At 36.1% G+C, this 15,249-nt stretch overlaps 1 protein-coding gene across 1 annotated transcript; it reads right to left on the minus strand.

The window, feature by feature from the left end:
• Window positions 1–2,252: 2,252 nt before the first annotated feature.
• galr2b (galanin receptor 2b) lies at window positions 2,253–9,432 on the minus strand (the record flags this gene model as incomplete). Its single annotated transcript, XM_079253326.1, has 2 exons — window positions 2,253–3,018; window positions 9,059–9,432. 2 exons carry the CDS (start codon window positions 9,430–9,432, stop codon window positions 2,253–2,255), a joined length of 1,140 nt encoding a protein of 379 aa, XP_079109452.1.
• Between the last annotated feature and the right edge of the window lie 5,817 nt (window positions 9,433–15,249).

The raw sequence follows: 15,249 nt of genomic DNA on the forward strand, positions 1-15,249 counted from the left end.
ATGAAAGCCGCAAACAAACTTCAAACCAGAAATCTTGCTATAGTGAGTCAACAGTGCTGACCACCTCATCATCATGGACCCTGCAAACAAAAATTGGAAGTTCTAGGCATCTTTATTTCATATAATGACTAGATATTATGCATATTAGTGATAAATAAGTTATATAATCTGTGATGGACTGGTGACTTGACCATAGTTTACCCTACCACTCACCTTGTATCCACTCGGATAAGCACGATGCCTCCTGGTGACCCCGCGTTGGAATAATTCAATTAAAAAGAATCAAACTTGAAACCGAGCAAACTCTCCATAATAATCTCACAGCAGAAAATTGTTTATTTGGTCATCTAAGCATGAATAACATTTTGTTCAGCATTTGCATATAAATAACCGTGTGTATAATATGCAGAATGTCACAGCTGAAAACTCTGCCTGGTTAAACAACATCAGAGAGATATTTGAGTATTAACCACAGGTGTAGTGGGCAAAACACACCGGTGGGAAATTAGGCAAAGAAAATGTTGTCGCTGGAAAATAATCTTTGAGAGAAAAATAGCATCTTACATCACATTAACAGCTTAAATAGAAGCATCCTAAACAGAACAAAAACATGAAGCTTTTTACAGCTCTGAGGTAGGACACTATCTTACAGCAACACAGGGACAAAACAAGGATGTGCTTCCATTTGGAGAAATGAGGAATGAAAATGCATGATTATCATGTCACAGCTTTTAGGATTTTAAATACATGCATTTTAAAACACATAAACTCTTAAATATATAAGTGCACTCATTGATACATATTTCTATTCAAATATATAATTTACACCAAAGAGAATCATGCCATGAATATAATCTTTGCAAAATTCAAATAAAACAAAATGTTCTTTCTTGTTAGACCCAAATATATATATATATATATATATATATATATATATATATATATATTAAAAAAAAAAAAAAAAATAATTCTGCAAGTTGTTTCCTAAATAAGTCTTCACTGAACATTGTTCAGGTTTCTGTTTGTGCTTCTTACATACACCTCAAGGTGTTTCAGACCAGTGTCTCAATGCCAGTACAAAACTGATTAATATGTATAATTTGTTTTGCACACATTTCTGAGTTTTACATCACATACATGTTTTGTTTAATCATAGAAATATTATCTTGATACACCAGAACAGCATCTGCATGCACGATACAAAGCAAGCAATATGCCCCACAAAAAGCACAGCCTTTACGACTGAGGAGCAGGTTCAAAACTTATCCAAAAAGGTTATACAGTACTAGAAAGTAGTGTAAAATGCATTGAGTGGTCAACATGATTGGAAAAGCCATATATAAGTACAAGTCCATTTACCATTTATCATAGAATTTGAAAATTACAGCGTTTATGTGAAGAAACGACTATATAGAGAGGTTAAAGTTCCTGGATACTGAAGCTACACTTTAACATAAGGTTGGAAATACTGTTTTGTGGGAATGGTTGGCTTGTTGATGAGTAGTAGAGCAGAAGCATCAAATTGCAGTTTCCTTTGATCAATCAATATAATGCAATGCAACTTTATTCTTAACACACTTTAAAAACTACATAGTTAACCAAAGTGCCACACTGTGCAGAGTTAAAAGAATAAATAACATAAAATAGAACGTTAAAATGTAAAATTACTTGAAATGAGAGTAAAATAAAAATCAACTCAAATCAATCATAACAAAATTAGATTAAAGGTTCGTGTACAGTACCTTAACCTTCATCAAATCCTGTTATAAGTCAATAAAACCATTTTGCATGTGGTATAAAATCCACACGACTGGCTTGTATGACTTCTAACAGGATTTGTGTGCCAAATATTTGGCATCTTTGGGATCATTTGAACATCTGAAAAAAAAAAGGTCAAAAAGATACATTGATAAAACCCTGTTCTGCTTCTAAAATGTGCTGGAATAAATAGCATATCTAAACACGACACAATAGGTAGCATGGGGTTCAAGCCATTTTTAAGGCATGGTGAGACGGGAAACAACGAGTATTTTCTCATTGATTTTCTCTTAAATAGATAGATTAAATAGAAACTTTTAAGTGAAGTAGGAACAGAAATTTTTTTAGGTTGTTTCCTTGCTTTTTTTTTTGTAAACTTTAGAATTAAATCTTGAATTTCTGCTTATTGTCCTTCCTATTGTCATATAATTAGCTGGAAAGACTTTCAGGTAAGGCAGTCTGCACTGAAGCTTTCAGCAAAGTTGGCTCACATGTCAAGTCTGTTGCTGGAAGGGCAGATTCAGGGTCACCGTAGCTTCCCTTGGCTCGACCCGCCTCGGTCTGTTAATCATTTCACATTCATTCTGTCTCATGTTCTCCTCGTTCATCTGTGACACCTCTGTGGAGCCTGCCTCAAATCCAGGCCCGGTGTTGGCTACATGCACCACATGGACCTTGTTTCTCCCATTTTTAATGAGGATGCAGCTGAATACTTTCTTGAAGCCTTTACGAAAGTGCTTGGACACCAGCGCGTACACGATGGGGTTGACACAAGAGTTAGCGTAGGCCATGCAGTGAGAGAGGATCCTGAAGGCGTACGTGGTCTGATTGAAAGGGAAGTCTCCATACAGGTAGCACAGTATTACCACGTGGTAAGGCAGCCAGCATATGCAGAAGAGCACGGTGACGATGATGATCATCTTGGTGACTTTGCGTTTGGCCCGCTTGGATTCTGACATACCATCCAGAGGGTCGACAGCTGTCCACAGGTACTTGATGGTTCGAGTGTAAGAAAGGCTCACAATCAGCACAGGGATGACGTAACCAAATAGAAAGGTGCATGTGTCAAGCACCTTACGATTCTGCTCCTCCCAGCCAGGGATACATACAGTACTGTTGTCATAATCAATCAGGTCATAATAGCTGAGATATGGACCTGCAAAAACCAGGGAAAGACCCCAGATAACCACCATGGCAAGCACTGCATTGCACGGGGTTCTTAACTCTCTGGAACGCAGTGGGTAGCGAATGGCCAGATACCTACAAAGAGGGGAAAGAAATTAATATAATATATGGACATGTACATTTACTGCATATTGTGCTGTAATCCAGAACACATGAATTCTAATATGTATATATATATATATATATATATATATATATATATATATATATATATATATATATATATATATATATATATATATATATATATATATATATATATATATATATATATATATATATATATATATATAAATATATATATAAATATATATATATATATATATATATATAAAATAAAATATTATATATACATATATATATATATATATATATATATATATATATATATATATATATATATATAAATATATATATAAATATATATATATATATATACATACATATATATATATATATATATATATATATATATATATATATATATATATATATATATATATATATATATATATATATATATATATATATATATATATATATATATATATATAAATATATATATAAATATATATATATATATATACATACATATATATATATATATATATATATATATATATATATATATATATATATATATATATATATATATATATATATATATATATATATATATATATATATATATATATATGTATATATAATATTTTATAATTTTGTTACAGGAATTAAAACTAAAAGGCCTAGTTACTGGTATTTGCCACACATGGAATTAAGTCAAGAAGCAAACTTACGGGCAGGAAATAAAACAGAAACAACAACAGAAACACATCAAATTGATGTGTCTGTAAAGTGTCCTGATATGACATTGCAATAAAACGGCGCTATACAAATAACGCTGAACTGGAAAAAGATGGACTGAGTGTAAATAAATGGAACAAAAAGAAGATGCTAAGCTGAGCTAAGTGATCCCTCTCTCTCTCTCTCTGCACACACACGCACATATATATATATATATATATGTATATATATATGTATATATATATAATGCAGATAAGCTTTGCCTTGCTCTATTCAAACACACAAAGCACAGAAAATACAATGATGTCACGTTGTTGTCTTGATTGTTCTGAGAGTGTTTCCACACACACACACCCTGATTTTCAACATCTGGACTATGTGTCAAAGGAAAATTAGCCTCTAAAACAACATTAAACTTAATTTCTAATCCTCATCACCAAATTTAGATCATAACTGTAAAAAAAACAAACAAAAAAAAAAAAAACAAACAAATAAAAATAAAACCTTTTGTGAACATTTTTAAAAATGAAACCCCTCTCTATCATGAAATACTCCCATCCAACTGCCATAAAGTAGCCAGTTTTATTAGGATTATACTGGCTTGCTAATTATCAGATGTTGCATTCACCCATTAAATAAATTCTAATATCAAATTAGTTGGATGTATTTGTAGGGACTTTTTCGAAAAGATCATTTGCATTGTTTTATAAACAGATCATCAGCCTACTGTAAGAGGTTACAGTAGTAACACGTTATCAATTTCATCAGATAACTTGATGCTTTTTTAATTGATACATTTTCTCTGGCTTTAATAGACAATCTGGCACGTCTGCAAAGTTTGTAAAGCAGTGTTTTCTTTTTGTCCACAACTTTTTTTTAAAATGCTTTTTATATATGTAAGAAGGAAGGAGATAACAAGCTGTGACGGTGTAACCCTTGTTAGCTTTTATTTGCGATGAACACTCTCCGAACTGAACGCCACAGTATCATTATGCTATGTCCGTGAACATGGAAACTGTCAACACAATCTACACTTTAATTACCTGAAGGAGATAAAGGCAACATTCGCATTTACTCAGAAGGAATCTACCCACACACTGTTAGCATGAGTCACGCTGCATTTTCCATGTTTCCCTTCACAAAGCAACCATTTGTTGCTTCTGTTGAGTAAATAAACAAATCAATGAAAAATACAGAAAGGTTGAATCTTGTATGGTGAGAAATGGGATGTGGTGGTGCAAAACTCAGCAACAATGAGCAAATCATGAGAACAAAACCACAACACACAATGCAACACAAATACCATGGCGGTGTTTTGAAAATGTGAAATGTCACAGCAGTGAAAACAAAGCTGTAGCAGGGAACTTCACTATGGTCTGTGCTTTGCTTACAGCTGGTGGGCGAAAATCTGCTAATGCCACCAAAAGCTGTGATTAAACAAACAAACAAAAAAAGGAAACTGCTGTCAAAATAATTTGACACTTATTTACATAAATTGTATTATTCCATCCTGGTCTGTTAATCTGTAAATGTTCCTCATTCACTATATTTTACATGTTCAGTTATAAACTGTATAATCTCTAACAGGTATTTTAAGTATTTCTGATTTTTTTTTCTCTTTTGTTTCTTTTCAAGGCAGGGATTCTTAGTAGGGCAGCAAATGCATGTTGTTGCTTTCCACATTTACAAGGCACTTTAACCAGCTCTTCAGAAACAGAAAACAGCCTCTCTGCTCTTTGAAATCCCACTAAAATGGGGACAGAAGCACTTATGTTTGACATGAAAGGCAAAAAGCACACACTTTGAACCTACTTATATGGAGCTGCAATGGTTTGGACATCTTATTTTACTAAACCATTTATCTATACATCCAGGTGAAATTTGTAAAGAATAATGAGAGAGTAAAGAATTAATTAATTTTGACAAGAGGATATGGATTTTGTGAATTTAAAGTGCATTTTGCTGAATAGAAAAAATGGCTGAATTGTAGGAAAGCTGGTAGAAAAATATTTCATTTATCTGTCAGTTAAGAAAAATGAATGAAAAACAATTAAAAGAATAACATTTCCTGTGCTGCAGAAAAATGTTTAAGCCTCTTCATCCTTTTTAATCTTCTAAGTTGTCAGACTTTCTTGTGATCTTCCAAACTGGTCTGAAGTGACAGCTCTCCAGGCTTTTTGAAGGTCTTTCAAAGTTTTTTCTTGAAACTTAGACTGGTTTTTCCATTGAATTTTGGGCCAGATCATTTTCCTCGCAATTTTCAGTGGAAGGTTTCTTTTTGGTTTGCAAACTGACATGAATAATGTGTCAGTGAAGAAGCTGCAGTCTCTGCATTAAAGATGGCTGCCCTACCAGGTGAGATATGAACATTTAGCTTTCACAAAGTCAGCCTTTTTGCTCCTGGAGCGCAACGTTTTTGTGATGGTTTAGAAGTGAGTCCTCATCATGCAGCTAGAATCATGATGCACAAGCTTACAGAGTTTGACAAAGGGAAAATAGTATAAGAATATTCCAAAAGAACATTGAGCTGAAACAACTGGCAACATTTCAGCATGATGCAGTGTGCCCATGTTGGTCAAAGCCTTATTAGAAACAGCTATGATGGTTTTGAATGGAAGGAGACGAAAGAAAGGACTGAAATATGCCAAGTTATCAAAGAACTGGACAAAAAATCAGAAGCAACTGATTGGCTCTGGTTCTTATGGAGTGACAAATCTTTCCCAGAGCCTGGACATTAATGAAGCAGTGTGAGATCATCTTGACAGAGAATGGGACAGAAGGCAGAGAACTAAAGAAGAGCTATAAAATATCCACCAAAAATCCTGGACAACTATTCATGATGGCAACATAAAGCAATCACAAGAAAGCTTTTCTAAAAAGCTTCAGACTGTGTTGAACAATAAAGACGAGTTCGAAGCTACTGCAAACTCATTTCTTTTTCTTTTCTTTGTTTTAGACTACATGTATTGTCCATTGTCTTTTATGCACTGTATGCACAAATATGTACTTACCAGATCTCACATAGTTCAAAGAACAGCAATGTTTTGTGTGTTTAATCAGATCACTATTAGTTTCACACATAACTTACATACTTGCATAATAAACCAGAGAATGGTGCATGGCCAAAATCTGCACTGGCATAAATGCATTCCCTTCCTGTGCTGCAATACAGGGGTAGTTCAAATTATGTTTTCCACATTGCAATAAGTCTATATGCATATAAGTTACATTATTAGCCATTAATACACAGAGATGCAAATCTCGCAAGACTTAGAACTGTTAATCTTATCATTATTATATATTTAAAACCCAAAACATTTTTCCTACACCCTTTGACTGGGAGCATCACATAACATTTTCAGTCCTGTCATAGGCCAGTTTCTGTAATCTGTAAAAAACAAACAAAAAACATTCTAGACAGACAAAAGTTATCATTGTTAAATAAGCATGAACTAAATTAACTGAATAATAAAACAGGAATAAATATTCCTGTAGTACAGATCTAAAATTAAGATAATGTCATAAAACAAAACAAACAAAATCAAAACCCCTACAAACATACAAATCTACATCAGTTGGGATCTTGGGTTAAAATTGATAAAATTCAGACAGAAGAGGAGAATATTCCACTTTAGGGCCATAATGAATTATGAATAGACAGACAGAGTCTAATTATCATGACCTCCTGTCAGTGCATATGAGTCAAATTTAATGGCTTATATCAAACTATATTATTTTGAAAAAGGGCTATCTTATGATAATGGTAATAAAATAATAATAACTAGTTATTACTAATGTCCATGTGAGTACATTTTTGCTGCACTGTTTTCAGAGTGAGCAATGATTTCATTCCTGGGGATTCTTGGTTCAAAGTGTACGCTGCAGTTTCATCTGTGTTTTTTTTCTTTTTTCTTTAAACAATCAGACTGAGAGAAAACAGAGCAACTTTATTGTTAACTTTGTGACTTAGATGTTGCTGCTCTTTTCCAGACAGAGGAGGAAATGACTAGCAAAGCTTGTGAAGTGTAAACACAGCCAGTGTGAGCAGAGAGTGTCTGCTGCAGAGGGCGGCTGCTCACTCACTGTTCTTATTGACTGAGATGATTGTGTAGCCCAACAACTATAATGATGACTCTGTGAGGGAAATCATTTTCAGCCAAGCGTACTAGATGATTACCTCATAAGATATTCAATTACAGCTTCATCGTCTTTGTGAAGTCTTTTGAATCTCATTGAATTAAGCTGTGCCAGGGGGATCTCACTGTTCTGGATACATCCATGCATGAAACACATTTTATTCAAGCTAAGGATGCTTTATTTTGAAACAGCATGAGGAAAGAAGCAAATTACATGAAACAGAGCAAATAAAAGTTGATGCCTTTTCTGCAGACTTTGTTGTGTTTCCTAAAGGGATGAATAAAAATTTGACAAGGAGGTAGGCTGCCCTATTGCAAAGTTCTGTCTTTCCAATTTAACTGTCACAATTTTGCCCAAAACCAAAAATAAGGACTGAAAATTGCAGCACAGATCTACTCTGTTCATGATCCTTTTAATTTGTTTACATAGACGTAGCTTATGTGATGACTTACATGTATACATATTCTCCCTATGAGGTGATGCTCAACAAACAAGATGAAAAAAACAAGTAAATACAAAGAATAATCTCAAAACTCTTGGATGCATCCATGGACATGTCCATACATTTTGCCAAACTGAAACTAATTACACAATAAAGGTTTAGAGTGCATTAATCCATCTTTTTGAGACTTGAGGTCCCAGCAACAAAAGGAAAGGAAAATGAAGAAAAGCTTGTCCTGCTGCTTCCTCACATTCATCACACTCTCTGAACTTCTGATCTAAATTCAGCAGGAGCACAAGAGGATCATCAACAATTACAGATGAACCAATTAATGCATTAGAGGATCTGAAGAGTTTTAAGAATGAACAATTATAGTAATTTTGGAGAAATTATCTCAACTTCTAAATTGTGAGTTTGTTTCAAAAACCTGCTTTTTTAAAAAATTGTTCTTTATGTTTAAGTAAAAGAAAACAAGCCCCTGCGTTATTCTGTGAATGTTTTATGTGAGTTAAGAAGCAAAATAATTAATTGCAGAAACCATCAAGAATCACTTGATGAAGGGAATTATAGTTAATTGCTCAGGCAGAAAAAAACACAACTCAGGCTGTAATATCATGAATATAAAAAAATTAAGTCAAATTGTAAGGGATTGCTGTGTTTTATAAATATTTTGGTGTATCATTATGAGCACAATTTAAATACCTTCCTTTTTACAAATGAAAAATGGCCTACCTGTCAACAGACACAGCAGCCAGTGTGAAGCTGCTGGCGTACATGGTGAGGTTGATGAAGAAGTGGACCACTTTGCACATGAAGGAGCCAAACACCCATCCCTCCAAAGAGTAGATGGTAGCTTGGAAAGGAACGCAGAAGATGATGAAGAAGAAGTCGGCAACGCTGAGGTTGAGAATGAACAGGTTTGTTGTGTTGTACCCGACCTGTCCGCTCCGCAGCAGCACAGCAAGCACCAGACTGTTGCCGATGGTGCCCAGGAGGAAAATGACAGAGAAGACCACTGACACAATCACACTGGTGGGGTTGAGCTGGTAGCTGTCAGATACATTGGCCTGCACTCCTTGCCTGCTGAAATCTTCAAGATCAGACATTTTGGGGGTCTAGAATTGAGAGACGAAAGAAGATATACCTGTCAAGCAGATTGTGATGAACATTTCCTGGCTTTTGGCTGTGTTACAGCTGCTTCTTAAAATGTCTGCCAGAGAGATGGCCTGGGAACATGGTAGCCCTGTAATCTGACTGGCAGAGTAACAAATGGGAATAAACATGCAGTTAAATAAACTGAAGTTTGGTGTGACTGAACTGAAATACTACCAAACCCTTTGCACCCATAAAACTATAAAACATTACACAGTGTTTATAGTTACCTGCTTTGACTGCTTTTTAGAACATCTGAAATCTCAGCTGAGTTTTAGACTCATTCAGAGGAGATGAAAAACAGCTCATTCAGACATAGTTTTATGCCCGGTTATGTGCAACTTTTAAAATGACTCTATAAAGCTGACAAGTCTCGGTGCACCTGACAATTGTTTTCTCCAAATAACACCCAGCCGAGTTGTGCCTCATGAAAAAAAAAGTGAAAGATTCTGTTTAGATGGTTGTTATTTTGACAGACGTGTACTGGACGTGTTTTATTACTTTATTTGCTGCATGTAAAGCCATATTCACTAGGACTGTGACGTGCTTTTTTTGGATGCCGAGACGATTTAAATTGCGATTCCCATGATTCTTTGATATGGCTGATTTTTTTTTTTGACAAACAAAAATAGTTTTGTACATTTTTTTTTTGTTTTGTTTTGAGTCATTTTTCTTAATTTCAGTTAAGAAAAAAACAACACAGTAGCCAGACCATTCTGCTGCTATAATACCAAGAAGACAAGGAAAAAGATCAATAAAAACAATAGAAATGTCAAAAATTTTATAATGGATTATTTGTATCTATTTGAGAAAAAAAAAAATTTAACAAAAAAGTCCATTTTAAAATTGTGAAGCAAAAAAAATATCGATATTGGATTTTTTTCTATTTTTTTCCCACTTCTAACATTTACCATGGATAAAATACTAGCTTTTTTAAAATGTATTTATTGCTTTTATTGCTTAATTGTTTGCTTTAAATATAACCTTGGAGCTTTTCAGGTAAGTGAACCAATAAGCCACTCAGTGCAGCCTGCTCAGCTCCACTCCTCTCTAATTGAATGGATTTTCTCTTTAACCTACCAATTTCTGAGTGTGGTTTTCTGGTTAAAATCACTCAGCTAAAATAAAAAAGAGCAGAGGGTCATCTCTGCCTGGAATACTTCACTTCCAGCCAAGATTATAAAAGAATTGATACGCTATGATGAGCAGAGTTGAGCAGATCCTTGATTCTGTTCATTTCTGACCTGATACAGCGTCGCTTTAGACCCTCTGACGTGTAGCGTTTTATAAAGTGACGTCAGTGTGCACTCTAGTATTCTATTTTAACAGATTGCCATACATCAAATGGCAATCAGTGCAAAATTGATAGTAAAGTGGTGCTCAATGGTGAGTCAGAGACACACACACACACAGTAGCACATCACCAAATAATATTTTCTCCCATCAAATCGTCAAAGGATTCAGGTTTGGATTAAAAACATTATCGTGTTTGAATGGCAAATAGCTACAGAAATTGTGTGGGTTGGGTTAATTTCCTTGTTTTGATTTGTAAAATGCTGATAATGACAGAATGGCTCTTATGATCACCGAAAGAAGTAACAGGCATCATTTGACCAAAAAGGTACACACACAGGCAAGAAAAAGCAACAACTATGTATGTTAGATGGAATTGCTGGTTGAAAAGAGGGTTTTGTCCTTCGAAGCCAACATAAAGTTATGATTCAGAAGCCGTGGCGTTGGACTGGGAGTCACAAGCAGCTGGAAGAGGATGTACAGCATTTGTTTCAAGTATGATTGAATCAGCTCTTCATGCCATTTTTTTTTCTCTCTGAGAAAAAGAGGGGATATTTTCACTAAGTAAACTTCAAAGCAACGCTTGTTCACAGATCATAAGATTATTAGTTCCCAGGTGGATTCCAGTCTGTACTGAGAGCCATTGATGTAAAGCCTCACGAGGAAGCACTTCGTTTAGTAACGGCTTTCTTTATCAAAGCCTTTTTGTGTGCAGGATACAAACAGCTCAAATTGATTTTAGATGACAATAGTGTTCATCTAAAGCGGCTATTTTCCTTTTGATTGGCATTACATAATTTATCTTGCTGTCACAATATTCAGTCATTAAAGAGATTAGTGACAGGAAGCAACCCACACATTTGACACCACTGCATATCAAACTCAAGCTACAACCGCCACAGTCTACAGACAATAATAAACCAATGCTTTTTTTTTTTTCATGAAATCACCCCAAAGCAACATAGCGGATTGGTGTGAATTGAAGATGCGCAAATGCCGGTTTCACAAGGAACAGAACGGCTTATATAGCCCATGCAATAAATACTGACATTATTTTAAGAAACCACCATGTTTCTATCAATCGACTTTAGAAAAATGAAGAATTAAAAACATTAAACACTGATACCCCTTTGGTGTTCATGTTGCTCATCTAGTCAAGAGAAAAATGGAAAATGTATAATTATCACAGCAGAGCTGTCACTTAAAGTGGAGTCTATAGAAGTATGCTTGCCTTTATTAAATCTATATAGAGGCAGTAACATCAGTCAGCTGCTGCTGTAGAGGAATTTTCTTCACAGTTCTGTGGCCATGCCAGACTTTAGGCATGGTATGGCTGATTCTCCTTCCTTCCCATACGGGAAAGCAATCTGAACTGAAAATAAATTTCCAGCTGCAGTGTGATATCAAGAGTGCCACTACAGTCAGCTCAGGATATGTTCAAAGTGTCGCTGGTATCAGAAGATACAGAGATGAAAAAGGAGGTTGATACATTGACTCCGTGTGCAGCAGCAGGATGTACGGATGTAATTAGAAATTTTGGAATGGAAACAAAAGGTAATGAAACAGGAGAGATGAAGAGGAAGGAGGGGTGATACAGTCTAAACAATGTACAAATATATCATGGGAACCTTGAAACAATGAGCACTACAGCACATACCAGCACCTCACTTCTTTTTCAATCAGCAGCAGAGCTTGGACAAAGTACAGGCTGTTTAAGCTTTCTTTGAGCTCTGATAGCTAAACTTAGGATATATAAAATTCTGCTACAGTGTGGTGTGGATGTAAATGATTGTATAATTAAATAAGATCTCTCAGTGCTCTATAGATACATGCATTCCTATTCTGCACGAACCCTAACATTAGTATGCACATCATGCAGATCATGCAGCAAGATAAACCCACCAGACTGATGATGTGCGGATGGTATCCAAAGCCTCAGCTCTCCGCTCGGATCAGGAATGACACTCCCAGCAGAGCAGCTCTGTTGAGATGCTCATTCTCTTTGCACTGAAGCGTCTGCTCTCCCAGCTTACATCGCTATCTGCCTGTGTTGCTGGTATCTTACTCTTTCTCTGCCTGCCCACCCCCACCATGCCCCCCCCGCCCCCCCCACCATGCCCCCCCCCTTCCCCGTGAGGACTCCTCCTCCACATTCACTTTAGTGTTAACACTTTACTGCAGAAAAGGATGACTGAGCAGAGGTATGGAGGGAGGTTGCAGCATCTGGTGGTCTTTTCCCAATCACTGTCTAACAGGCATCGGAGAGGGTGGGGGTGGAGGCGTTTTTGGAGCACCTACCCCCTTTGCTCCTTGACCCCAAAGTGCACCTTTCTCAAGGGCTTTTTTTTTTCTTCTACTGTGGCCAGGCTACCTGTGGCCTTTCACAAGAACAGTTATTGTTAATATTTATAATAAATGATCCGCAACCTTTTCCATGATTTGCAGCTACCGTAACATTCACCTGCTGAGCCATGGCAATGCTCTAGTTACAGGTGGCAGTTTGCACTTATTTATGCTGGTTTGCCACCTGCCACCAAGAGTAGAAAAGAAACCCAAGGCAACTTGGTAAGTGGCAGAAAGTGCATTAGAAACCAGAGTGTGGATGTCATCAGAGAGTATATTTCAGAATTGCCAATTAGTGAAGTATAATAACTGGTGTGTGGATGAAACAAATTAAGTGCATGTTTTTTTCATGTATTTTGCAAGACAAAGGTAGGTTCCCAGAGTCTGGTAGCCTAGAATTGGAGGCAGGGCACTTTGCAGGCACATCAGTTTGTAGGAAAACCAGCAGATTTAATCGAATCTTGACTCTGATCCAATCGATCATCCTCAGCATGCACAAGGCAACAGCAGCAAGGAAAAACCTCCCCACCCAGTTCAGAGACTAACAGACACTACAACTTTTAGCCAGGAAGACCTGTTGAGAGAGGAGAAATATGTTAATGCTGCCAGTGCTGTCATATATTTATACATGGAAGATGAGGAGCAGAAGGATAAAAAGAAAGTGCTCAGTGCATCATGGAGCGCTGCGCCACAGTCTAAGCCTGTGGCAGCATTACTAAAGGATGGCTAGACTACTCCTAATGATTAGATTAATCAAAAAGGAAGGTTTTAAGCCTGATCTTCCTGCCTCCTGAACCTCAATTGGGAGCTGGTTCCATAAGAGAGGAGCCTGATTGCCAAAGGCTCAGCCTCCCATTCTGGGCTACTAGACTCTGTGAACCACAAGTAAACCTGCAGTCCTGGAGCAAAGAATATTTGTAACTATGAGGTCTTTGATATAAAATGCAGCTTGGTCATGGGAACTTTATATACAAGGAGAAGAATTTAAATTCTATCCTAAATTTAATGGAGAGCCATTAAAGAGAGGCTAAAACTGCAGAAATATGATCTCTCCCACTAGTTGTCATTAGAGCTGTCACTGCAGCATTACAACACTTTTACTGTTACTTATCATTGTTACAGTGTTACTAAAATTCAGTACACTGAAGCTGTCTTCATCTGACCTGGAGTTTTACAGAGAGAAATGACCACATCGGCTTAGTGATGATGACCGATGAAGTAAAATACCACGGCAGACTTAAAGTCAACATGTGCAGCCAGGCACAAACGACAAAGAGACGCATGCAGCAGTCCAGAGAAAACAAAGGAAGACATTTAAACTGGAATCACAGATTGTGATGGCTGTGCCTACACCCACACATGGGTGATATCAAAATGCACCACACATACTTAGATTTATTTTGTTTAACCAGGATTTAATTTGCAGACAATATTTTTGTTAGCATCACAACAATTCTGAAATAGCGCGCGTTTTAGTTTATGTTGTGATGGTATGATTTTTTTTTCATTTGTTTTCTTTTCCCTTTGAGTTTCAGTAGCTCCAGTCCCTTGGCTGTGAACCAGCAGGTGGTAATGGGGTGGAGCCAGCAAATTGGACGAGACCAGTGGCAGAAATGGGGGCGGGGGATTTAGGTTTTCTTTTGTTAATTTAGGTTTTAGGCTCAGTTAGGTTTTTTTGTGTATCCTCCCCTCTGTTTTTGTTTGGGCTGATCAGCCACTATTTAAGTTTCCCATTGGGTGTCATTTGTTAGGTCAGTTGGTTTCATTTTGTTGCTTGAGTTACTTCTGTTACAAGTTCTTTTATTATAGTTTTGTTAAGTTGACCTCTTTTATAAGCCTGATTTTTTCATTTATGTTAAAATATTTTTTTCTTTTTTGGGTCATAATAAAATAAAACAAACTATTTTTGAACTTTAAACCTGTGCCTGACTGTTCTTCACTGCTCAGCCCATCACACAGATATCAGTTTTCCCTTCACAGAGACTAAAGAGAATAACATAATGAGAAATGTTGATCATGACCAGAAAGTTTTTCTGTTGTCTGGAAGCAGTTAGGATCATGTGAAGCTCTCCTGAGCCGCAACATCCAAACAGACTTAGGTCAGCATTTTACTAATTCTGTTAAATTTCCATTTC

The sequence above is a fragment of the Telmatherina bonti genome, assembly GCF_933228915.1.
Source record: "Telmatherina bonti genome assembly, chromosome: 14".
Classification (NCBI taxonomy): Eukaryota; Metazoa; Chordata; class Actinopteri; order Atheriniformes; family Telmatherinidae; genus Telmatherina; species Telmatherina bonti.